At 48.7% G+C, this 25,386-nt stretch overlaps 2 protein-coding genes across 8 annotated transcripts in view; one reads left to right on the top strand and one right to left on the bottom strand.

Annotated features, from left to right (window-relative positions):
* The window catches only part of LOC110301141 (maestro heat-like repeat-containing protein family member 7), a 35,000-nt gene extending 18,619 nt beyond the window's left edge, over nt 1-16,381 (top strand). The window contains exons 12-22 of the mRNA XM_021171409.3: nt 2,482-2,626; nt 3,058-3,230; nt 3,677-3,814; nt 3,910-4,024; nt 11,372-11,512; nt 12,051-12,227; nt 12,573-12,731; nt 13,815-13,916; nt 14,713-14,815; nt 15,366-15,425; nt 16,141-16,381. Coding sequence (XP_021027068.1) covers nt 2,482-2,626; nt 3,058-3,230; nt 3,677-3,814; nt 3,910-4,024; nt 11,372-11,512; nt 12,051-12,227; nt 12,573-12,731; nt 13,815-13,916; nt 14,713-14,815; nt 15,366-15,425; nt 16,141-16,295 — 1,468 coding nt within the window. The 3' untranslated portion in view covers nt 16,296-16,381. The remainder of the gene's footprint in view (nt 1-2,481; nt 2,627-3,057; nt 3,231-3,676; nt 3,815-3,909; nt 4,025-11,371; nt 11,513-12,050; nt 12,228-12,572; nt 12,732-13,814; nt 13,917-14,712; nt 14,816-15,365; nt 15,426-16,140) is intronic.
* Nucleotides 16,382-23,098: 6,717 nt separating this feature from the next.
* The window catches only part of Kif21b (kinesin family member 21B), a 43,850-nt gene continuing 41,562 nt past the window's right edge, over nt 23,099-25,386 (bottom strand). For 3 of the 7 annotated variants that reach the window (XM_085841439.1, XM_021184303.3, XM_021184430.3), the window contains 2 exons: nt 24,867-25,066; nt 23,099-23,815 (listed from right to left, as the gene is read on the bottom strand). In XM_085841439.1, coding sequence (XP_085697565.1) covers nt 23,761-23,815; nt 24,867-25,066 — 255 coding nt within the window. In that variant the 3' untranslated portion in view covers nt 23,099-23,760. Of the gene's footprint in view, nt 23,816-24,187; nt 24,385-24,866; nt 25,067-25,386 lie in introns of those variants that run through there. The other 4 variants (XM_085841432.1, XM_029478313.2, XM_085841433.1 and 1 more) reach the window with 2 other exon arrangements.

The following is a 25,386-nucleotide window of genomic DNA, read 5'->3' as shown; positions in this document are numbered from 1 at the left end:
CTAGCACCACAGACACAAGTTACAAACGCTCACCAGTAGCAGATTTCTTCCTCGCCCTACCTACCAAGCCACTTCTCTTTGCGTTGCAGCTGGACAGCTTCCACCCTGCGGGTCTGTCCGAGTCACCCAGACAGGGATTGGAAAGAGAATAATGAACAAAGACTCACTCATGCCTCCTGACTCATAGGGCATTTCCTATTGCTCCAGGGAGACAGAACTTCACCCAGAGGTTCTGTTGCCAGTGTCTGGTGCACGGTTTTGCTCTGGGGTCATGTGTAGGTCAAAGTTGGGAGATAAAAGAGGGGTTTTTCCTCAATAGGTTAGTTTTCCTTGTTCTGGCTTCAGTCACCAAGCTGCCTGCTTTTATTAATTTTTTAGAACCTAATCCAATTTGAGTTTTATAAATTAGATTGAGCTCATTGATAGCATTACTCAGCTGTCTCCTCACTGACTTCTGTCTGTATCTATGAACCTCTGAGAAAAGGGGAGGAAAGATTTTTGTGTTTTCCATTGTAGTCAGCAAGACTACAATGGGCTTGCTCACTCTTGGTGGACAACAGAAACTTAAATTGCTTATTATTAATTTCTAATAAATGTTCTTATCATGGGAAGGAAGTTTCTACTTTATTCTGCTAATTAAAACAAAACAAAACAAAGAACACAAATCAACTTTAAATTTCATCAAATATCCAATGATACATCTGTACAGATCTTTTTTTAAAACAACTTTTTAAAAAACTATGTATTTATTTATTTATTTTAATGTGTGTACTATCTTCAGAGACACCAGAAGAGGGATTGGATCTCATTACATGGTGTGAGTCACCATGTGGTTGCTGGGAATTGAACTCAGGACCTCTTGAAGAGCAGTCAGTGCTCTTAACCACTGAACCACCTCACCAGTCCCCTATAAAGATCTTAAACAACTTCTGTCTGATAGCTTATTTCTCCACTGGTAAAATGAGCCAGTTCAAGCCAGATTAGCATATATTAAAGGCTGATAAATTTATTGGGCAGCTGCTCTTGGGCAAGTTTACTGGCCTAGGAATTAAGGCCAGAGGAGTCACCATGGGGAGAGGTTGGAGAGAGAGAGAAGAAGAGAAAGAAGAGGAGGAGGAGGAGGAGGAAGAGGAAGAGGAGGAGGAGAAAACAGATCAAAATGTCTGGATTATATAGGGAGGAGCCTCTGGGGCAAAGGCAGCCCAGCCCCTGGACTGGAATGTTCAGGATTGGGGGCGGGGTACTAGGTAGGGACTGAGGGATGCTGGGAGAACCTGGAGGCCAGGTCTGCTTTGATATGTAAAATGTGCACCTCAGTCCCTTCTCCCAGGGTCTTAAACTGAACATGTCTCCAAATGTTAGACATTTTGATCAATTTCTTCTCTTTAACAATTGGGGAACATGATCTTTAACACCCCCCCCTTTTAGATTAAGATTTTTGATGTGTATGAACGGTATGCTCTGCTTATCAATTCTATCATAGGTTGAATGGATATTTGAAATAAAAAATGTTTTCTACTACATGCAAAATTATTATACAAGACTGGTTAAAAATGTGTTCGTAAACCCTCTGTGTCTGAATGTCTTTATATTTATTTGATCTGATACAGTCCTACTGTTGTATTGCTAGGTCTCTTCTAGTTGGTTAGACCTGGGTGTCAGTCCCTTAGATTGTTTTATACATTTTATCATGCAGCTGTCCCACACTTGCTCCCTCGTGTCTTTGCTGTAACTATGGTGCCCCTCCTACATTCTCATGCTGATACCTGGGGGGCTGGAGGAGTCTGGAATCTCTTCTCCCCTCTCCTCCCCTCCCCTCCCCTCTCCTCCCCTCCCCTCCCCTCCCCTCCCCTCCCCTCCCCTCCCCTCCCCTCCCCTCCCCTCCCCTCCCCTCCCCTCCCCTCTCCTTCTTTACTTCCTTTCTTTTTGAATGGGAGTGGAGGAGAGACTCATGTAGCCCAAGCTGGCCTCAAACTACCTATTTGATTGAAGATGACCATGAACTCCTGATCTTCCTGGCTCCATCTCCCATGTGCTGGCATTACACTGCACCAAATTCATGTAGTGATGGGATTGAACCAGGGACCATGCATACTATGCAATCATGCAACTGACTGAGCTGTATCTCCAGCCCCAGATGCAGTGTTGGTGGAACTAAGGAGTGTTTGACATGGTCATGGGCTTGACCTGATGCATTCAAGGGAACTCAACAAGCTTTGGTCTTAGATGTTATCAGGCCCATGCGCTAAGGGAACATTTTCCTATTTGCCCATATGCAATGTAATGGAACAGTGGAGCCTGAGGGCAATGGGATAGTGAAAAGAACTAAAGGAAAAGTGACAGGAATTGAAGAGGGGACACAGGGAAGGATGATAGCAGGAACCCAGGATGGGCCTGAAGAAGTAAAGAGCCTTCAAGAAAGCACTGTAGAACAGCAGAAAATGGGTCGCCTATAACTGTTGGTGGTTTCTGACTCTGCAGAGAGACACATAAATCCTGGGAAATCCTGGCTTCCTTTCCAAAAAGCTACCAAGAGATCATGGAGTATCTACTGCAGAAGATAATTTCACCCCAGGCACCTCAGGACCAGGAGGCTGATCATGAAACAGAGCTCTCAACACTGATTGTATGGCGGGGCTGGGAGCTGGGAAGGAACTGCACCGGGATTTCTGATGGGCTAGCCTGGGGTCTATGGACCAGTAGTACCACTTAGGGACCCATGTTTAGTTGGACACTCTAATAGCAGAGTCTCCAGGCTGGGAGAGAAAGGGGGTTTGTAGCCAATTGACTTGCTTAGAACAGAAGAACCAGATTTTGGTGCTGGAGGTGGGGGTACAGTGTTGTAAGGCAAACACCCCAGGCCTGCCTGGATGCTGAAGAGCCCTGAGAGGCGAAAGTGGACCTATAGTTACAAGAGCACATAACAGTGTTCTAGAGGCAGTCTGTCTTGTGCTTGGTCTTCCCTTGCTGGCAATATCGGTGACTTCCCTGGACAGGCGATAGGGACTATGACAGGAACTATGAGTGACGGTAAAAGTGGCCTGCTCTTCACTCCAGGCCACCAGGGCCATCCACGAGCTGCTGCTGGTACCGAGCCAGCAGTTCGAGGTGCAGACCTTCTTCGCCTCCCTGTTTGTGGCACTGCTTTTCCAAATCTCTTCCCTGGTGACTAAAGGGAGCACCGTGGCCCAGGATGGGCTGCCTGAAACTGAATCTGTGGACACCATGAGGTACCTTGGGCCTTTGGGCCAGTGTGCTAAGGGTTATGCTCTGCACACAGTGCCTTGGCACCCTCACTAACTTGGTCTTTTACATCCTCCACACTTATGACACACACATCGACTCAATAAGCCTTCCCAGACTTCCTTGAAAAGACTTTAAAGTGGCTGCCCTAGTGGGTGAATGCGTTTTGTTTTTTTGTTTTTGTTTTTGTTTTGTACTAAAGCAAAATCAAAGCAAAATTCGTGGGCCACAACCTAGATTCCATTCCTCCAGTCTCTGCAGGCTTCCTGTGCTGCCTCAGAGACCCTCATAACCCTTGTCCGATTCAACTGTGAAATGTTCTTGGTCTGGAAGCGTTCCATGGCCAAGTTCACTAGTCACAGGATGGGTGGGAGTCATGTGGGTTAGGAGAGTATGGCTGGCAGTAGCTCCCTGACTCCTGCTGTGTCCCCAGTTCTTCTGTAGAGGCATTGAAGACCTTAATGCGCAGCTCTGGGTACGTAGACCACATGTCTTATATTCAGACACTTGGTGGCTGGGAACTGCTTGTCAGCCCTGAAAGCCATTATGAAGGAGTCACTCTGCTAGCCAGGTGAGCTGTGTCCTGTCCCTGGGTGGAGAACCTTCTGTGCTTTGGCCCTCTTCTGTGGCCTCCACCTTACTCTGAGCACTCTGTTGTTATCTCAGATCTCTGGTCGTCAAGAACTGCTGGCACAATCGCCCTGTCTTCAGCAGCTTCATTAAGACCCTCCAGAGCCCAAGCTGTACCAATTACTTCACAGCCCTGGTGTTCCTGACAGAGGTGACTGGTGAAGGGTGGGCAGAGGGCAGTGGGGACATCTTCCAGGGAAGCAACTGTGCTCAGGGAACTCCTCTAGAAGGCTCCCAGGGAGAGAAGTGGCCTGGTCTACCTCTGCCCATGGACAGGCTGGGAACAGGGGTAAGAATTCTTGATGAGGTTTCTTTGAGTCACAAGCCTCCCTCTGCCTCAATCCCAAGGCTTTGTCTCTGACCCCAAATTTCTCTCTTGCTGTTACTTCAGCTTTGACAAGCTGAAGTCACTCTATAGTTCAGTCACTGGACAGGGGGAAAATGTGTAGAGAATTCAGAAATGTATATACATTGTATAAAACCATTAATCTTTTCAGTGGTTAAAAGGAACCTCTCAAGCCGGGCGTGGTGGCGCACGCCTTTAATCCCAGCACTCGGGAGGCAGAGGCAGGCGGATTTCTGAGTTCGAGGCCAGCCTGGTCTACAAAGTGAGTTCCAGGACAGCCAGGACTATACAGAGAAACCCTGTCTCAAAAAAAAAAAAAAAAAAAAAAAAAGGAACCTCTCTCTCTCTCTCTCTCTCTCTGTATGTATGAGTGTATAAGGTTGAAATCATTCTCAAATATTCTGTTTGGCTCTTTTCATTGCATTTTTGGTTTTTAAATTAACTTTTTAGTCAGTCTATAAGGAAACAGGTTTCTTTGTGAGAAGTGTTTAACACAAGTGTTCTATAACTGATGAAGTGCTCTGTATCTGATTTGACACAAGTATAAACACTACTGGAATAAACACCCCTATGCAAAATCTTTCCCGTATTTTAGACCACAGCCTTAACTGTTGACTGTAGTATGTGGAAACACGAGTTTCAAGGGTGAGTGGCTTCTCTGACGTTCGGTTCTGGTGTGCAGGTGCTTTCCAGTAAAGCTAGAGCGCTTTAGGCTCCCACCAGCGGGGACTGGGAAGGCCTTTGAGGTCTTGCCTTGCCAGAATTTTAAATCAGATTTAAAAAAAAAAAACAACAACAACTTTTTTGTGATGTTTGTAGAACATGATTTTAATATTTTAAACTGTTAATATTCAACAAACAGAATAATTATTTTAAGATATATTTCGTTGTTATATCTCCCTTTTTCATTTCTGAGTTTATTAATTTGGACACTGTGTCTGTGCCCTCTAGTTAGTCTGGCTAAGGGTTTATCTATCTTGTTGATTTTTCTCAAAGCGCCAGCTCTTGGTTTTGTTGATTCTTAATATCATTTTGTTTGTTTGTTTCTATTTGGTTGATTTTAGCCCTGAGTTTGATTCTTTCCTGCCATCTTCTCCTCTTGGGTGTATTTGCTTCTTTTTGTTTTAGAGCCTTCAGGTGTGCTGTCAAGCTGCTAGTGTAAGCTCTCTTCAGTTTCTTTTTGGAGGCACTGAGAGCTATGAGTTTTCCTCTTACCACTGCTTTCATTGTGTCCCATGAGTTTTGGTATGATGTGTCTTCATTATCATTAAATTCTTCCTTGACCAAGTTATCATTGAGTGAAGTGTTGCTCAGCTTCCATGTGTATGTGTGCTTTGTATTGTTTTTGGTAGTATTTAAGACCAACCTTAGTCCATGGTGATCTGATATGATGCATGGGATTATTTCAACCTTCTTGTATCTGTTGAGGCCTGTTTTGTGACCTCAAAATATTATAAAATAGAGAGATATTATATGGTCAGTTTTGGAGAAGGTACCTTGAAGTGCTGAGAAAAGGGTATATTCTTTTGCTTTAGGATGAAATGTTCTATAAATATCTGTTAGATCCATTTGGTCATAACTTCTGTTAGTTTCACTGTTTCTCCGTTTAGTTTCTGTTTCCATGAGAGTGGGGTGTTGAAGTCTCCTACTATTATTGTGTGTGTGTGTGGGTATGATGTGTGCTTTGAGCTTTAGTAAAGTTTCTTTTATGAATGTGGGTGCCCTTGCATTTGGAGCATAGATGTTCAGAATTGAGAGTTCACCTTGGTAGGTTTTTCCTTTGACCAGTATGAAGTGTCCTTCCTTATCTTTTTTTTTTTTTTTGATAACTTTTGGTTGAAAGTTATTTTATTCAATATTAGAATAGCTACTCCAGCTTGTCTCTTGGGACCATTTGCTTGGAAAATTGTATTCCAACCTTTTACTCTGAGGTAGTGTCTGTCTTTGTCACTGAGGTGCATTTCCTGTATGCAGCAAAATGCTGGGTCCTGTTTATGTATTCAGTCTGTTAGTTTTTTGTTTGTTTGTTTTGTTTTGTTTGGAATTGAGTCCATTGATGTTAAGAGATATTAAAGGCTGGGCAGTGGTGTCACATGCCTTTAATCCCAGCACTTGGGAGGCAGAGGCAGGTGGATTTCTGAGTTCGGGGAGAGAGGGAGACAGAGAGGGAGAGGGAGAGGGAGAGGGAGAGGGAGAGGGAGAGGGAGAGGGAGAGGGAGAGGGAGAGGGAGAGGGAGAGGGAGAGGGAGAGGGAGAGGGAGAGGGAGAGGGAGAGGGAGAGGGAGAGGGAGAGGGAGAGGGAGAGGGAGAGGGAGAGGGAGAGGGAGAGGGAGAGGGAGAGAGAGGAGATTAAGGAAAAGTGACTGCTACTTTCTGTTGTTTTTGTTGTTAGAGATGGAATTGTTTGTGTGGTTATCTTCTTTTGGGTTTGTTGAAAGATTACTTTCTTGCTTTTTCTAGGGTGTAGTTTCCCTCCTTGTGTTGGTGTTTTCCATCTATTACCCTTTGTAGGGCTGGACTTATGGAAAGATATTGTGTAAATTTGGTTTTGTCATGGAATATCTTTGTTTCTCCATCTATGTTAATTGAGGGTTTTGCTGGGTCTAGTAGCATTTGTGTTCTCTTAGGGTCTGTACAACATCTGCCCAGGATCTTCTAGCCTTCTAGTCTCTGGTGAGAAGTTTGGTGTAATTCTGATAGGTCTGCCTTTATATGTTACTTGACCTTTTCCCCTTACTGCTTTTAATATTCTTTTTTTGTTTAGTGCATTTGGAGTTTTGATTATTATGTGACAGGAGGAATTTCTTTCTGGTCTAGTCTATATTGAGTTCTGTAGGCTTCTTGTATGTTCACGGGCATCTCTTTCTTTAGGTTAGGGAAGTTTTCTTCTATAATTTTGTTGAAGATATTTACTGGCCCTTTAAGTTGGGAATCTTTGCTCTCTTCTATACCTATTATCCTTAGGTTTGGTCTTCTCATTGTGTCCTGGATTTCCTGGATGTTTTTGGTTAGGAGCTTTTTGCTTTTTGCATTTTCTTTGACTGTTGTGATAATGTTTTCTATGGTATCTTCTGCACCTGAGATTCTCTCTCCTATCTCTTGTATTCTGTTGGTGATGCTTGCATCTAGGACTCCTGATCTCTTTCCTAGGTTATCTAACTCCAGGGTTGTCTCCATTTGTGATTTATTGTTTCTATTTACCTTTTGAGATTTTGGATGGTTTTGTTCATTTCCATCACCTGTTTGATTATGTTTTCCTGTAATTCTTTAAGGGATTTTTTGGGTTTCCTCTTTAAGGACTTCTACCTGTTTACCTGTGTTCACCTGTATTTCTTTAAAGGAGTTATTTATGTCCTGCTTACAGTCCTCTATCACCATCATGAGAAGTGATTTTAGATCCGAATCTTGCTTTTCTGGTGTGATGGTGTGTCCAGGACTTGCTGTGGTGGTGAATTGGGTTCTGATGATGCCAAGTAACCTTGGTTTCTGTTGCTTATGTTCTTACACTTGCCTCCTGCCATCTTATTATCTCTGGTGCTACCTACCCTTGCTGTATCTGACAGAAGCCCATCCTTCCTGTGATCCTGGTTGTGTCAGAACTCCTCAGAATTCAGCTGTCTCTGTGATCCTGTGATCCTGGTTGTGTCAGAGCTCCTGGGAGTCAAGCTGCCTCTGTGACCCTGAGATCCTTGTGTGAGCAAGCTCTTAGGATCTGGATCCCAGGATCCTGAGCATGTTAGAGTGCCTGGGAGTGGAGTTTCTTCTGTGTGTTATAGGACTGGCTTCGGACTTTGTGCCCAAGGTCTGCTCAGGGGATCCTATGATCCTGGGTGTGTAAAGAGTATCTGGGAGTGGATCTTCCTCTGGGTGTTGTGGGACTACCCAAGGTTTGCTCAGGGCACCGGCCCAGACAGGAAGGGTTAAATCAGCTTCTTTAAAAATTCAAACTACCTATTTCAAAGACATTTTATTTGTTTGTTTGTTTGTTTGTTTGTGTGTGTGTGTGTGTGTGTGTGTGCGTGCGCGCATGTGTGCACGCACATGTGGCAATCAGAGAACAATATGCAAGAGCCAGTTCTGTCCTTCCATCACATGGGTCCCAGAGACTGAACTCAGGTCTCAATCTTGGCAGCAAGCGCCTTTATCCACTGATCCAGCTCACTAGTCCCAACCTACTTAGAAAGAAAGAAAGAGAGAGAGAGAGAGAGAGAGAGAGAGAGAGAGAGAGAAAGGAAGGAAGGAAGGAAGGAAGGAAGGAAGGAAGGAAGGAAGGAAGGAAGGAAGGAAGGAAGAGAGAAAGGGATTACTTTTGAATTCTGACAGAAGATAATACGATAGCAATAGTACTAGGATATAAACAGTGATCTTCATTCTAAGATGCTAGCAGACACTTGATAAGGATGTGAAGAATTCTCTTGGAGGATACAGAGGCCTGACTAGTTGGGGGTGCGTTCATGCAGTGATCTCAGGAATTGGTGTAATCAAACCACTGAGGCTGTTGATCACAAGACAGATAAACCCCTGAGTCCTTATCAGAGAGGCTTAGCTCAGCACACATCCTTAGCTCAGCAGACATGGGGTCCACAGGAGCCTTTGGTTTCTAAAGCATTCAGCTGGCTGTGTAAGCAGATGGTCCCTGAGCTTAGCTTTGAGAAACAGCACAGAAGAGTAGCATACACAGCCAGAGGTTGATTTCCTAGTGCAGCAGCTCTGAGCCCTGGCTGCATATTAGAATCCTCTTGGGTAGTGTTTCTTAGCCTTCCTAATGCTGCGACCCTTGAACACAGCTCCTCATGTTGTGGTGACCCCCAACCATAGAATTATTTTGTTGCTGCGTCATAGCTGTAATTTTGTTGTTATAAATTATAATGTGAATATCTGATTTGCAGGATACCTGATATGTGACACACACCCCACACCCACACACACAAAGGGGTTGTTATCCACAGGCTGAGAACTGATGCTCCAGCGGGTGCTAAACCCCACAGCACATTCTCCTGCTACTCAGTGCCTATTTCTCTAGGGTGGACGCAGGCATTAGTTTGGCCTAAGCTCCCTAGTTTACAGCTATGATGTAGAAACAGCTGGAACTGTGGGATACTCTAGAAGTCGCTCAAAAGCTGATGCCCAGCTGAAACAAGTAGACACCCACATAAGCACTTGCTCAGCTGCCAGCCTTATTGGAGTTTCAGGCTGGAGTAGGGTTAGCATGTTTGGGATAGGGCGTTCAGGGAGAGAGGTGGGGGAGGCCCAATTGGAGGGGAATTTGACAGTTTTAAAGTGGGGAATAAGTACCAGCTGAGAAAGTGGGTCCAGATGTGTAGGTGAGAGACCGTGTCTGTTGATGTGTTTATAAAAAGATAAAGAGAAGGGAGATATGTTCTATGGATGTGTAGTCAGGTATGGGGGAAGTGGATGCTTCAGTAGGCCCATGTCAAGGCATCCCTTCCCCCTGAGGGGCCAGTCACATGATGGTATAGTATAGAATAGAGTTTATTCAGGGCATAGGGAGGGGAGTTAAGAGGGTAGTAGAGGCAGAGAAAGGGAGAGAGTGACAGACAGACAGACAGACAGACAGAGAGACAAAGACAGACAGACAGACAGACACACACACACACACACAGATAGAAGAGCAGAGGAATGGAGGCCAGTCATGAGCATGTGGAGAGGGGGGCGGGGAGGGAATGGGGAGAGAGGAGGGAAGAGTTCCGGGGACAGAGTGAAAACAAAAAGGCAAGAGAGAGCAAGAGGGAAACAAGAGACCAAGAGTCACTTTTATAGTGGGCCAGGGCTACCTGCCTGTTGCCAGGTAGCTATGGGGCAGAGCATACCTGGCTGTTGCCAGGTAACTGTGGGGTGGAACTTAGACAGAATGCTAAAATCTGTGACACTCAGGGATATTTTGCAATCTCTTATAGTTCCTTGTTCACTGTTACCTCTATCCAGAGGCAGTCATAGGCAGAAGAATTTAAAACAGAGAGGGGTGTGTGCTTTAATTCAGAGTATTTGCAAAGCTGAGTCCTGGTGTGTTATCCTCACTTTGGGGAGAACAAAAATCAGGCTCAGAGAATTTAAGAAGTTCTGACTAATTGACAAGAATGGGCCACCTTAACAACAATATGAACTAACCAGTACCCCCAGAGCTCGTGTCTCTAGCTGCATATGTAGCAGAAGATGGACTAGTCGGCCATCATTGGGAAGAGAGGTCCCTTGGTCTTGCAAACTTTATATGCCCCAGTACAGGGGAATGCCAGGGCCAAGAAATGGGAGTGGGTGGGAGCAGGGTGGGGCGGGGGGTATAGGGGACTTTTGGGATAGCATTTGAAATGTAAATGAAGAAAATATCTAATATAAAATTGACAAAAAAATGGGCCACTTTGAAGTCTACATGGTTTTACACACACATACATACACATACACACACACACACACATGCACGCAAATGCACACACACACATGTACACACACAGTGAGACACAGGTAAACACATGCATTCATATATACACAGTCACAGGCACATACATGCATACATGCACACATATATACAGACATACACATGCACACACACAGACCCATAGACAGATGCACACATGCACACACAGGTCCATAGACAGACAGACAGACAGACAGACAGACAGACAGACAGACAGACAGACACACACACACACACACACACACACACACACACACATAGGCATGCAGAGTCCTCTGGTCTCTGGGAATCCTTTTCATTTCTTTTGCCTATTTTCCTATTAAATTATTGGCCTTCTTGTCTAAAGATTTGGGGCTTCATGAGGTCCTCTATCTTCAAGTTTATTTCAAGTTCTGCCTCCTTTATGATCTCCCATTCACAGTACTCTGTGGCTCCTTTCAGTCTGTGGTACTTTGTTCCTGGCTTGGAATGCTCTCCAGGCAGTTCCTGGTCATGTTTTTAATGGCTCCCCAACTAAAGCTCTAGAACCCGTGAGGACCATATGCATTCTTCTGTCTGTCTCCCATCACTCTTCTCAAAGATGCATACGGAAGACTTGCACCACAAGTGAATGGCAGGGTGCGAACTGTCCTTTAAGCTTTGACCAAGGCCCTAGGCAGAATCTGCATCCAGTTGTTCCCTTGCCTACCTTTTGGTCATTCTTGGTTTCTGCTTGCCAGCTGCTCAACTGTCCAGATGTGGCAAGTGTTGTGGATGAAGTTGCCACGAAGATTCTGGCAGATTGGTTCAACTGTGATGAGTTAGTCACGGCGCATCTATTCCTGAAGATCACAGAAGTCTTTGCAAAACACAAAAACACGGTGAAAATGGAACAGGGGTAAAGGGCATACCATAGAGAAGGGATAGGTGGATCTGGAGAGCTAGTGTGGCCAGTCATATATAGGGTGTGACACACTTGGAATTAGAATATAGGTCCTTTTGAGGCCAGTCCTCCAAGTAGAGAATACAGGTTGGCTTGAGTCATTCATGCTCCTATCCAGGAAAGGTCCCAGAGGAAGCCGTTCTATAATTCACTTCTGAAAATAGGTCCAGCCAATCCCAGGATCCCAGAGGTACCATCTCTGGAGATTGGCATCATCAGGGGTGAAGAAAGCAATAAGGAGGGGAATTTATGGTGCAGGAGACAGAAAACCTCCGTATTTTCACCTCTTCCCATGAAGGACAGGAAGCTGCTGGCCAGGTACCCTATTGGCAGCCCAGTTTGACCACCATCCGATCTTGGGGCCATTTCTACTTCCAGAGTGCAGTGTGTGAGAGCTTGTGCCTAGTGGTCTGCCTGAGGGTCAGCATTGCAGGGACTGTTTCCTGACTGTATTCTGAGCGGCTGTTCCTCTGTAGATAAAGCATCTCAACATCCTGCAGCCCTTCGTGCTGAGCTGCTGCTACTCCTCCAGCAGTGACCTGGCGATGGAGACCTTCCTCATGCTGCAGCGCATCCTCAAGGACCTCACCTGGTATCAGTCCTCCTCCTTCATCATTAAGCTGACCTTCACTCTGGTCCACTTTTTTGAGGAGGTAAAGCCCCCGAGGGATCAAGAGGTTGCTGTTCTCTTACCCTAGGTAGCTGTGACCCAATGGAGAAGGGTGGAGCTATTGTAAAAAAAAAAAAAAGCCCTTTCCTTTTATCCCCAGCAGTGTTCTTAGGGGACTGATTGCATCTGCACTCTTGTTTTATAATAGTCAAAAGAGGAGGGTCACTGAGAGCAATGCATGAGAGATGTGCTGATGAACGGTCAAAGTAGATAGGGGATGCACACGGGGAAGGTGGCTGGTGGGAACAGAGCTCCGAGTTCTGACCTGGGTGACCAGAGCAGGCATAGAGGTGTCTGTGTCTTCCTGAATGTGTGTCTTCTTACCCAGGAGTCAGAGCAGCTGCGCCTGACAACCTTCGAGATATACGAAAGTGTCCTGGCTAAGGTCTCGAGGATGACTCTTGTCTTTCCCTTGAGGCACCAGGTCCTCAGCTTGCTAATGCTCCTTGTGTTTCACCTGAAGGATGTAAATGCCGCCGTGGTGGAGGTAAGAAGCCGGACCATGGCGCCTGGCATTCAGTTCTCACTGGAAGTTAATGCAGAACATGGTAAGCCCTTGGACAGGGCCGTGGCAGGCTTGTGTGACACTGAGGGGGCGGGGCACTAGACTTTTGATGTTGGGGAGGTTGAGTAGAGGTGGTTGACTGGCTAGTGTGCTGAGTCTCCTCTGGCTCCAGTTTGACCCAGCTAACTACCAACTCCAGTAGAAGTTTGTGGATTTAGGAAGTCTCATGGTGGTACCAGCTCCTCTAGCTCTGCTGTGTTGACTTGGCCCCTGTAGTCTTTCTCTAGACTACTTTCTGCTCTTGCCTTCCCAATGAGAAGAAATGGGGCTCTCAAGGCGGGAGAGCTCCAGTTGTGGGTTAGATGCTGGGTAGAGCATAGAGACCTGGACTATGACAGGCCAAGTTCTGAGCTCAGGAGCTTAGAAGCATGCACAGCTAGACACTCAGAAACTCCTGATTTGGTTTGTAACAGGAGACCCCTTAAATACATTCAAGGATGCTGCTGAGCGTGTGACAGAAAGGGATGTCCCCTCACCATGAACTCAGGGATATTTTGGTCAAGTCAACTTTTCTGTAAAACAGGGACCACCAGATGGAGTACTAGGGCTTTGACAGACCTGGGTGAGGTGGTATACTTTGGTGAGCCTAGCATTCAAGATCCTAACATACCAATTGGGGCTAGCCTGGGATCCATAGCAAAAGCATGTCTCAAGGGAGGCTAAAAATAGGAGCATTTGTTTTCAGAGTGACCGCTTTGGGTTGGAAAGCCATGGTGCAAAGGCTGCGCTGTAGAGTCACATTGCTGTGGGACTCAGCATTACTACTGGAAAAAGCATTAGAGCCAGCACTTCAACTTCTTCATGGGATAAAAAAAAAATGGTTCTCAGTAGAGCCAGATGCCTAGACAGGCTCCGCCTTTCTCCTAACCCTGGATCCTTGCAGTTTCTGAGTCTTCAGTACGCCAAGGCCAAATGAGCTGCTCCTTGTCTCCCTCCTGGGCCCCTCTGCCTTTTTGCCTGACCCCATTCCCATGGTTCCGTGTGCTGAGCCTCTTATCTCCCCAGGTCTGTAGGCTCATCCTCTGCCGCATAGCTGCCATCCTGCACTGGTCCAAACTCAAAGTGGTCTTTGCCAAGAATGATGTATTCACCATCCTCAGTGCCCTGGTAAGCCAGAAGCTGATGCGTCATTCTGCCTGTACAAGTGAGTCCAGCCCTGACCCCTCCCTCCGGTCCCAAGACATTTGAGTTAACAGACTATCTACTTCGTGCAGACCACTTATTGGTGCTCTCTGCTCTCGCAGGGATGAGAGATCTCTAACCCTGCAGAGATGAGGTACCTGAATTGGTAACTTCGGAGTACTTTGGAAAAGGGTAAAGTTGGAGGAAAGCAGGTTCTAGTACAAAGGCAGGGAACTTGGCCCAGCTTGGGTTTGAAGAAACCCTTCCCAGACAGCATCATCTTCCCAGGGAGAAATGGCAGAGGGTAATGCTTAGTGGATTAGTTCCTTTTTGATTGCTGTGATTTAAACATCATGAAGAGTTTATTTGTGATATGGCTCCAGGGCGTTAGAGTTCATGGTGGCAGAAGCAGGGACCTAAGAGCTTGCGTCTTGAACTACAAACATGAAGCAGAGAAAGCAAACTCAAAATTGCACATCTTTAAGCTCTGAAAGCCTGCCTCCTGTGACATGCTTCTCCTTCTAAACCACCCCCCACCCCCAACAGTGCCATCAATTAGGGACCAAGTATTCAAATTCCCGAGACTACAGTTACACGTAAACCTGGACACCAGTAGACCTGAAGACTCAGTGTGTCATGGCCTTTGTATACATTGCCATTCCTGTGGCTTGGTCAATCTAGGAAGACTTCATGGAAGAAATAAGGTTCTGGAAGATCTTGTTGAGGTTGGGATAATATCTATCTCCTCGGCAGCTGTGTTATCTAATGCTGCTTCTTTCAGTTGAAGCAGGAAAGGAGCAGGGCACTCTGGTTTCTGAAGCAGACTGTGGCCCTCTTTAAGAGTCCGCAGGGCCCCATCCGCCAAGTGGCCGTGTGGTTTGCAGGTATGATGGCCCTCTATCTTCTTGAAGCCACTGTCACCTTGAAGTTGGGTTTTTCAAACCGATTTTGGGTTGAGCATGTGAGGAGTTAATTACAGGACCCAAGGTAATTAAAGAGTCCCTGGGAAGGACTCCCATCTGCTCCCACCACAGGGAGCCCCTGGTGGGGTAGGGATGACCTATCTGTTAGCAGAACAGGCAACTCCTAAGAAACCAGGGCAACAGTGCTCCCAAAGGGTGGAGCATCAGGCCTGCGGGTTGTTCCTAGTGGAGGAAGTTCAAGGACAGGTAGATGCTACCTCATGTCACCCCTTGGGCAATACCTTTGAAGTGGTGTTTGTTTAAGCCTTTACCTGGTCCAATTGACTAGAGTCCTTCACAGAATTGGAGAAGCACTTTGGCCTCATGAAGCAAGCCCAGCCCTAAGGCTGGTAAGCAAGGGTGGTGAAGACAGAGGGTCAGGACGATGACTTTTACGACTTTTATCAGGTAGCTTACAGCTAGAGCCCCTTGACCCCTTGTGAGACTGCTGAGCACATATGTGCCACCATAGGTCAGATCATCTGGAACCTTCATAAGGCTGAGGAAGAGGAAATTGAAGAGGAATTAGCAGGTGAGTAGTCACCCCATTGCCTACTGCTTGAATCTTTTAGAGGTACTGGTATCAGAGGGGTATCTTAGAAGTGAAGGCAGGAGGGTTCATAAAGACCAGCATCCATCCAGAAAGACAGAAGCCTCGTCCCCAAGGCACAGAGGCCTGGGTTCTCAGTCAGAGCTTCTCTCTCTGCTTCCTACACTCTTACAGACTTTACTGCCGTTGACCCTGAGGCTGTCAGCCAGGCTGGTCCCTTAAACTCTCCCTAAGAAAGTTACCCACCTTCTTCCCTGAGGTACCACAGGGTCCTCAGCCCCTTCTCTCAGGAGCTTCGTCACTGCTCATGTTATACTGTGGGAACATGTATCTCACTGTCTTTGAGACATGTGCTCCTCTCTCTCTCTCTCTCTCTCTCTCTCTCTCTCTCTCCACAGTGACCCCCCCAGGTGTGGCTCTCTGCTGGGCTGCAATTCTGGGGGTCAGAGGACTCCATACTGGATGGAGGAGACCAGAGCTGGGGAGGGACCAAAAAGGCATCCTGTTTTGTGTCTCCCTGAGCCTGGGGCAACTTTGGGGTCTTGATTGTAATTAACAGTGTGGACTTGTAGAAGAAATCATTGCTTGCATTGTAAAAGTTGCCAGTTTGCCTCCTTTCTCCAAGCAGAGCCAGGGTCCTCCTGGTCCAGCCTGGTCACTTTTCTGTTTACTGTACCATCCTCTGTATCTGTTAAAGCCTTCAGGTATATGCAGAGAGACCCTGACCCCATGGTCAGCTGCCTCACCGTGCAGACTTTCTACATCCTAGAAGCCAAGGAGAAGGTAATGCCAGCCAAGACCCCTTCCTCCTACCTCCTCTGCATGAGGAGGATCAAAAGGAGATACTGCTGAGCCTGCACACTAGGGCCCAAGGCCCAAGGTGCACCATCAACACTGTGACAGCAGTGACCCTTGAGTCCTGTACTGGAAATGGTGTGTCCCTGCGGAACTCTGCTAATAAAAAGAGAAATCATGATTTTTGTGGAGATGGATGTCAATTCGTGGTCACCAGCAGCCTTTTATGTACAGAGCATCTGGATCAGACTGGCTTCTCGGGTCCTGCTGCTTCGTGCCCACTCCCATTTAGCCATGTGACCTAAAGTCAGAGTAAGTGGTTTTCTTTGAATCAGCTTGAATTACAGACTGCATGTTAAACACCTGAGGTATCGAGAGTTCATTTGTACGAGGCAGCTGTTTGTTTTGTTTTTATACAGGGACTTGCCATGTGCCCAGGCTGGACTCAAAATTATGTTCTCCTGCCTCAGTCTCCCAAGTGCTGGGATTATAGGTGTGTCTTGCAATATCCACCCTTTATTCCGAGATACTTGTCTTGCTATATGGTCCAGGCTAGTTTTGAACTCTTCTAGTGGCTGAGCAGTGTTTTTGTTGATAGACAACAGTGTCCCTTCTGGCTAGTTGAAGCAGAAAATTGATTTAGGTTATTTGTTTGTTTGTTTGTGGTGTGTGTGTGTGTGTGTGTGTGTGTGTGAGAGAGAGAGAGAGAGAGAGAGAGAGAGCTCACAGAGAGTGTGATTACCTATTGTAGATAGGATCATTCTATAAAAGCAGCACCGTGGGCATTGTCCAAACAGTTGGCTGTGGCCAAAAGGACCCCTGACCCAGATATCAGAAGTATATTCTCTGTTCTGCCAAAGAGTCGTAGTTCCTCTGCCATGCTAAGGGGACTAGATCAGTGCTTGCACTTTCTCATGCCCCTGTTGGAATCAGTCTTATTGAGATCTGCCCATCAGTAAGTCCTTGGGGTGTACTAGGTCTATACAGGGCCCTCTGAGGCTTCAGTAGCCCCTCTCACCTCACCACTGTGCCTGACGTTCAGTCACTGAGAAAAGCTTGTAGAACAACAATCTACTTTCCCAAAACAAATGCAAGCTCCTCCATTGGACAAGAAGGCTTGGGCTTGGCTGGAGTCCTGTTCACTGTGAAGTAGACCTGGTGTCCCAGGCTCAGGCTTTGAAGTTCCCAGTTGTCTCCTACACACAAGGCTTCAGGAACCTGGGGTGCTCCCCACCCAGGTGCACATCTTCCTTGCATTATCTTGCAAGTTCACCTGCCTGCACACAAGCCCAGAGGTGACAGTAGAGGCCTCACTAATCTCTTACTGCATTGGTTAGGGGCTTGTCTCTCATTTCCCCCATCAGCTGCCACCAGTTACCACCAGGAAGCTTTCCGAGCTGAACACTTTTTATACATGGAAGTAGAAATACCCAAGACTCAGAAACACCTTGTAGCTCTTTTCGTGCCCGCAAAGGGCAAATATACCTTGCTATAAGCAAGGATAGTGCATCTTTTATATTCAACGGGCAAAGGGCAAGTATACCTTGCTATAAGCAAGGATAGTGCATCTTTTATATTCAACGGGCAAAGGGCAAGTATACCTTGCTATAAGCAAGGATAGTGCATCTTTTATATTCAACGGGCAAAGGGCAAGTATACCTTGCTATAAGCAAGGATAGTGCATCATCTTATATTCAAATAAAACCAAACCAAACAACTAGCAACAGATTTGGGGAGAAAAACCTCCTCCAAGGCTGAACCCATTCTCTTTAGCCAAACCTGGATACAGGGATAAAAGAAATGGTTCTAGAAACTTGTCTTCTACTACCCCTTTCACTAATTCTGTTGGCCTCTCCAGGCCTCAATTCCCTGTGGGTATAAAGTGGGGGATTTGGAAAAATATGTCTTTGTGGTGCCATCTGGCTTGGGCAGTGAATGGCACCAACTGAGCCGGGGCTCAGTCACTAGTGTCTGTTGTACAAGTGTAACCATCTGGTTCATGATCCCAGGACCCATGGAAGATAGCAGAGCCTGGGGGTGTGTATGTGTAATCCAAGCCCTGTGGGGGGCAGAGATAGGAGAACCCCCAGGGCTTTTTGGCCAGGCTGAATAGGCAAGCTCTCAATTCAGTGAGCCCTATCTCAAAAGTGAATTGGTAGCCAGGCATGGTGGTACATGCTTTTAATCTCAGCACTTGGGAGGCAGAAGCAAGTGCCGCTCTGTGACTCTGAGGTCAGCCTGGTCTAGATAGTGAGGCCCTGTCTCAAGGAGCCAAAAGTAAATAAAATACCAATGCATAAATAAATAAGGTGGAGTGTGCTTGAGAAAGACATTTGGTGTCAACTTCTGACCTCCGTGTGCGTGCACATAACTGCACACACATACACAATTAAAAATAAATCTTTATATTTACTTAGTAAATTTATTTGTTTGAGACAGGGTTTCTCTGTGTAGCCCTGGCTGTGCTGGAACAGAGGTACCTGGTTGGCTCCACATGCCTCTGCCTCTGGGATTAAAGGTGTGCAGCACCATGCCCAGCTGTAAATAGGTTTTTAGAAAGAGCAGCAAGTGTTCTTGACCATTGGCCATCTCTCAAGCCCCCGCTTCCCCCCACCCCCCACATTTAAGAATCTGAAAATCCTGGGTCCTTTGCCAAGGGTGTTAGTGTCCTCACAGGCTGACCTGAATTTGAGATACTCTTGTTGTCAACCCTCTGGGACCTGAGGGAGGAGTCGGTGCAAGGGAAGTAAACCAAGTGCCCTCTCCCCCTCCCCGCCTCAGGACTATCCCAGCAGCAGTTGGCCACACCCAGTGTCATACTTCCCACAGTTCACAATGGGCAGTGGCCTAGAATAGGAACTTGTGTAAAACAGAAGCTGTGGAGAGCAGGGGAGGGGCAGGAGACTGGCATGGGGTGGAACTCAGTTGCCCAGCCAAAATCAATGATCTGCAGGAAGCCACCCCATTCTTCAAGGCAGGAGGCTCTGTCCTGTGAGGCTGGAGACAGGGTGTACTTTGTCTTGTGGCTAAGGGTCCCCTCTCATGCGCTCTTCTGCTGTAGCAGAGTCTCTTTCAGAACCCCTCCCGTCCCAGCATGGAACTCTGGCTCCTTGGGTCAGCATAAGCAGCAGGGCTTCAGAAGCCTTCAAAGCAACAAAAGATGCTCCTGGCGTCCTGGCTAGACAGAAGTCATAAGACACACACTGGGAGTCCCAAGTCCTAGAGAAGGCATGTGCCATGCTAGTGAAGGAGATTGGCACCTTTGGAGGGGCAGGGTGAGTCCCTCCTGTGTCATGACCGTTCTCATTCATAAAGAGACCATCACCTATTACCAGGTAGAGGGATGACCTAGCAAAGAGCACCCTGAACAGTACCTGTATATTGTGTGCTCACTGCTTATGGCTGCTCTTGAATGGCTGTACCTGCCTTGAGCCCTGCAGGCTACATAGAGGGTTGGGAGAAGGTAGCACACTCCACAGAACCCTAAACTCAGTGCAGAGTCTGGGGCTCAGTCACAAAGGCCACTCTCATACACCTACCCCCAAACGATCTCCCAAGCCTAAGAAAGAGCTACCAGCCCCAGGCCACCAACCCACTAGCCACACCTCTGTGGACAATGGTTTTATTTATGACAAGCTCTTAGAACACACACATCCGATTTCCAGAACAGAAATGTACAGCATGAGGCTTAAATAACTTTCATACACTATGTACAGTTGTCAGCAGAGGTACAAAACATATACACACCTTGTGCTACCACATCACAGGAGAGTGCATGAGCCAAACGAGACCCTGCAGTCTGGGTAGGGGCAACCATCATAAGAGCTGGTGACAGGGCAGGGCAGGGCAGGCCAGGGCAGGGCAGGGCACCAAGACATCAGTGGTCTTTTCTGACTCTCGGCAGTACCGACTTCCCACTTTCTGACAAAGCCTTTAGGACACAGGAGTGAAGGTGGAAGGGACAGGGATGAGGGAGGCCAGCTGGGTGCTGGAGATGAAGTGGGGGGGGGGAACACCGGGGACACAACAATGATGTCAAAGAAACGGAACTTTCCCTGCAGATTCTCTTGCTCACAAGGAGCAGTGAAGACCTGGGAGTCAGGAGGTGAAAGGGCTGGGCTCAGGAAGGTCTGCTGGGGAACTGGCCACTGTGCTCAGCAAAGGGAGCAGCAGTAAGCAGTTTTTTATTTGAAAGGACAAAGGGATAGATGTGGCAGGTTTGGGCTACATGGTGGGAAGGAATTCACCACTCCTGCAGGGCAGGTCCTGCCCACACAAACATACCAGGCACAGCCAAGGGGGTGTGCCTGCTGCACCCAGCCCAGACTCCAGGGGAGGCCTCCAGGAACTGGGAGAGGGCAGGGCAGAGATGTAATGTCCTGCCTTCTCAGCAGCTTCCTGCTGGCGCCACCACCACAATGGCTAGCAGAAGAATCCTTCAGCAAGGCAGCATCTTCTCCTTGTTTGTGCTTTAAGCTGCCCTTTGCCCAAGCCACACAGCCTAAGACAATTCCAAGCCTGCAGCTGGAGCAACGGTGGGAGGCTACTCCCAGGTCCATAGCTGTCCCTTTTCAAGTAGCTGTGGTGGCACTCTGACCACATCAAGGGCTGCGCTGGGTCAGCCTCTCACTCTTCGCGTTCTCTCTCTTTCCTCTGCAGTCTCTAAGGCTGCTCCAGGCAGCATGAGCATGAGCTGACTGCCGTCGGATCAAGCCTCACCAACAAGACCAAACACTGAATTGGTTAATACTGGGATGGGTCCTGGCCCAGGACTGGGCACAGAAAAGATCTAAGAGAGTGGGGGCAGTAGACACTTTCCATGGAAGCTAATCAATATCAGAAGCAAGGATGTTGGGGTTAGCTCAAGAGATGGGAGTCTGGGTCCAGGCTCTTCAGGCTCAGTAGGGTCAGGTACCAGCTATACTCTGGTTGTTAAAGGCTTGGGGTGTGCGGGTCTAGAGAGGACCCCCACAGCATACAGATGTGGCCTGGGCCTCAAGTCCTAGGATGGGCACAAGGAGTAGATTAATAGTTCCCAGTGTACATAGTGCATCAGCCAAAGACATGAGCAGCCTTGGTCTAACCTCACAGACACAGGCAGCCCTGGTCTAACCTAAGACGAAGCCCATCTGGGAAAGACCTCCTGGGCCCAAGTTTGCTCATACCGTCTACCCAGAGACCTGCTGTTGTGCTCAGATCACAACCAGTTTGTGCTTCCGACAAGAAGGATGCTTGTGCAATGAGTGGAGCTGGGGTCCTGCCCCTGACTATGTACCTTGGACATCCCTGAAAGGGTGGGCAGGCAGGGACTCCAACGTTCCCAGAACACAGCTCAGAATGGCTCGGGACGATGAGCTCAGAGCTCCGATTTCAAGTTTAGTCAATGACACTCGCTGGGACAGCATAGCAGCCCCGCCATGAGGTAGTGACCCATCAGAAATGGCAGAAGGGGTAATGCCGGTGAGCACCTCTCGCGGGGGCTGTAAGACCACACACACTTTGTGCAAGAACTGGCCTTGCAGCTATACATACAGTACAGGCACCCCGGGCTGGGGCGGCCCAGCCTCTGGGGTCGGGACAGAAGTCTCACGTGTTTCTGTAGTTTGTAAACAGTCATGCAGACGGGTTCTGGGTTTTCTTACAGGGTGTAAGGTCCGGGCTTTCCATTTAGGTGGAGGTGGGTGAAGGAGAAGATGGTCACTTCTGAGTGCTAAGGATGCTCCTTAACACTCCCAGGATAAGCAGGGGAAGGAGAATTTCTGGTCTTTGCAGACAGACGGTCCAGGTTCCAGGTGATCTGCTTTTCCGGTGCTTCGTTCTAAATATCCATGTACCCAGACTTAACACCGTGTCTGGCTGGAGCCACCAATAAGCGGGACAATCTTCTTAGTTTCAGCCTCAGACGCAGCTCTGGGATGGTTCAGAGAGGGTCTGGCCTTATCAGTTCCTAACTCTCCCATCTTAGGGCCTCATGGACAGGCACCAATGTACTCGCCCTAGAGGGAGAAGAGCTAAGTACAGAGGCTTAGCTCTCCAAAGTTCACGAGTCACCACGTCCTCTGCATGGGGCTGAGGCTCATGGATCCCGGAATGAGACCAGGATGCATAAGACCAGTGAAGCAAGAGAGGAAGTGTGGACCAGTTTAAGGGCAGGGGAAGCCAGGGGGAGGAACGGAGCTGGCCCCTCTCATGGCCCAGTTCTATAAATTCAGAGTTGTTCCAGTAGGGGGCGCTAGACACTGACTTCACCTCATCCCAGCCGCTGAGTCCACAGCACCAAGGGGAGAAGCAAGGAGTCACTGCCTCCTCACGCTAATTGAAAAGGGAGGGCCTTTGTCCCAGGCTGGTTTTAAGGCTGTTTCTGGAACAACTAAAGGAAAAGCTGAAGATGTTCCCTATCCCCTTGGGGGTGGAAACATAACTGGCTGGGGGGTTAGGCAAAGGACCTGGTACCCTTACTACTCAAAGCCTACCTAGTGGACAGTCCACCAAGCTCCCTGGTCCTGGGCTGTTGGGATGAACGCTCTGACCTTCAGGGGCTGTGGGCACAAGGCCCAGGAGTAGAAGACACAAGTGGGCTGCGGGCATGGCTAGTATAAGGCTGCCCGGCATGATATCAGGCCTCAGGATGGAGAAAGGCACTGCGGCATTAGGCGGCCTAGAGACCTGGTCTATCCTAGAAGGTATGCCGGCATGGGCAGATCCGGGGGCAATGGTCAGAGCTGCAAAGGATAGAGAAGGCTATCCTTCTGCAGAGCAAGCAGAGGGAAGGCCCCGGAGCTCTGGAGAGAAGACCCCCACCCCCACCCCCACCCCACCTCCGCGCCAGGAGCAGAGGGAAGAATGGGAAGAAACTTCAAGTCAGTTTCCAGGAGGCAAACGGCAGAACACAAAAATAAAAATCAATATATTAAATGACTGCAATGCCGCTGACCTTCCCCCCAAAGGAGCTGTTTAAACAGCTCCTCTGAGGCCCCAGCAGAAGAGAACCTCAAGGAAAGACTGGGCCGGGCCCCACTGGGATTGGCTGTGGGTGAGCAGCAGGACTCAGCTGCTTACATCTGGTTTCCATGGTTACCTGAGAACTACCTCGGTGGGCTCAGAGGCAGGTGAAGTGGCTCCGGAGGTGGGGCTAGGAGACATAGAGGAGGCTAGCTCACTGGAAGATAGATGGGGGCTTCTCTCTGCTTCTCCCTCGGTCTCACCGGAGGCTGAGGGCCTGGGGGAGGGGCAGGGCTGGCTCAGCAGGAGACAATGTGGCCAGTTGAGAGGAAGGCAGGGAACAGGTGGAGCAGCGGTGTGCCCTTTGGCTTCACAGCTTGTGTCCCTCCTCCACCTCGTCTTTCTTAGGAGGCAGGGGAGGGACAGAGGGGGGTGGTGGAGGAAGCAGAGGGAGAGAAGAGCCACACCCTCTGTACTCGGTGAACTTGGCTGTTCTGGTAAGGTCGGGCCACAGCTTCCTTTCCGTGCTGGGTAGGCTGCTGGGTCTGATCTGACGGTCTAGCCACCTTTAGTCCTAACTTCAAGGATGGGCTGCTGGTAGCCGCCGTATACTCCAGAACTTCACTGTCAGGTCACTGGGGAGGACAGAGGGAAGCTGCTCAGCTGTGGGTGTGGACCCTGCTGGTTGCCCCATCCCCACCCCAAAGCAAAGGTTGGGCAGATTTCCCACCTCCCTCACATATGGCTGGGCTAAGGCAGATGCTGCTTAGGACCAGTGAAGACCTCACGGGGAGGGGTACTGGGCAAGGGGAGGGCCCAGGCCATGCTCTGCAAGACCCTGCAAGACTGGTGTCCCAGACTTTCCTGTTGTGTTGTGTCCAGGCCTGAATGCCTCCCCCTGTTCTCTGCCACCTTAGGGTTCTGGCCCACTGCTCATGCTAGCAAGAGGGTCGGTCAGGGAGGGCGATCTGTGGGGCCAGGCAGGGCATGAAGTTAGAAGGTTAAGAGTAAAACAGGCTCATACCGTGAAGAAGCAGCTCAGATCGAGGTGGGGGAAAGACAGGAAAAGGCAAGAGGGGAAGAGTGAGAGAGGGAGGGGGAGGGTCAGGGCAGGGTGGTGGCGCGGCCCTTTATGGCCAGGACTCTTCGAGGAAGGCAGGGGGTGAGTCCAGGGACGTAATTCCACAGCTTTACCCGGCAGTCACTATTTGGGGGTGGGGTGGGAGGTAGAGGCAGAGAAGAGAGATAGGAAGAGATGGGAGGGGAGAGAAGGGACATGGTGGGAACAAGGAGAGAAAAGAAGAAACCCAGCTGAGTAGTGTCCCTGGGATAGAGGAGCTGGCACTGCCTGCACAGGGGCCAGAGCTACAGCTGGAGGGGCAGAGGTGTGGGAGTGGTGCAGGGCAGTCTGTAGCCCTTACGGGGTGAGAGCCATTGGGATCGCTGTGGGGGGCAAGTCCTGGCCTGGGGCCCAGTGGCTCCCTGATCCCCTGCCTTTGCAGCACCCAGGACATTGGGTGCCTAGTGCTCAGTGAAGTTGAGCAGTAAGTATAAAGAGGGGTGCTTGACGGGATTCTGCTCCATGAATCGGATCTGTGTGTGGGGACAGCTGCGGAGCCCTGAGCCAGTTGTCAACTCGGTCACTCTAGGAGGGGAGCAAAGCGGCTCTCTCTGCCTAGCACCTACCTGGAGGCCGTGAAGATGTGCTTGCTGTTGGTGCAGATGGCATTGATGGGGCTGTCGTGGCCCTTGATCTCACCAATGGGTGTGAAGTTGTCCACGTTCCAGACCTTGATGAAGCCGGCCCGGCAGGCGCTCAGCAGCATGGGCCGGCCGGGTACAAAGGCCAGGGCGCACACCCAGTCCTTGTGAGCGTTGGGGATTTGCTGTGGAAGGACCACGGCTCATAAGGTGTAGGGAAGAGAGAGGGCCTGCCCCAGGGCCCCAGGAGCACATCACCCCTCCTGCTAGTGGTGGTGGGATGCCTGGGATGCTGCCTGGCTCCAGGCAGCTCTATCATGCAGATGGACCCTACCATTCCCAGGAGCCAGGCTGGGGGGATTTAAAAGCCCAGATGGGTTCTTCTCCCCAGCTCCCACATTCTAAATCTGAGCTGCTGAAGAAATCTTCAGCCCACAGAAGAGCTAGGCTAAAGTCAAGTGTTCCCACAAAGAACTGGGCACAAGGGCTTTGTCAAGAGCAGGGT

The sequence above is a fragment of the Mus caroli genome, unplaced genomic scaffold (genome assembly GCF_978045245.1).
Source record: "Mus caroli unplaced genomic scaffold, Mus_caroli_1 scaffold_1, whole genome shotgun sequence".
Taxonomy (NCBI): Eukaryota; Metazoa; Chordata; class Mammalia; order Rodentia; family Muridae; genus Mus; species Mus caroli.
The sequence above is the reverse complement of the archived record's forward strand: the minus strand, read 5'-3'. Positions and strand labels throughout refer to the sequence as shown.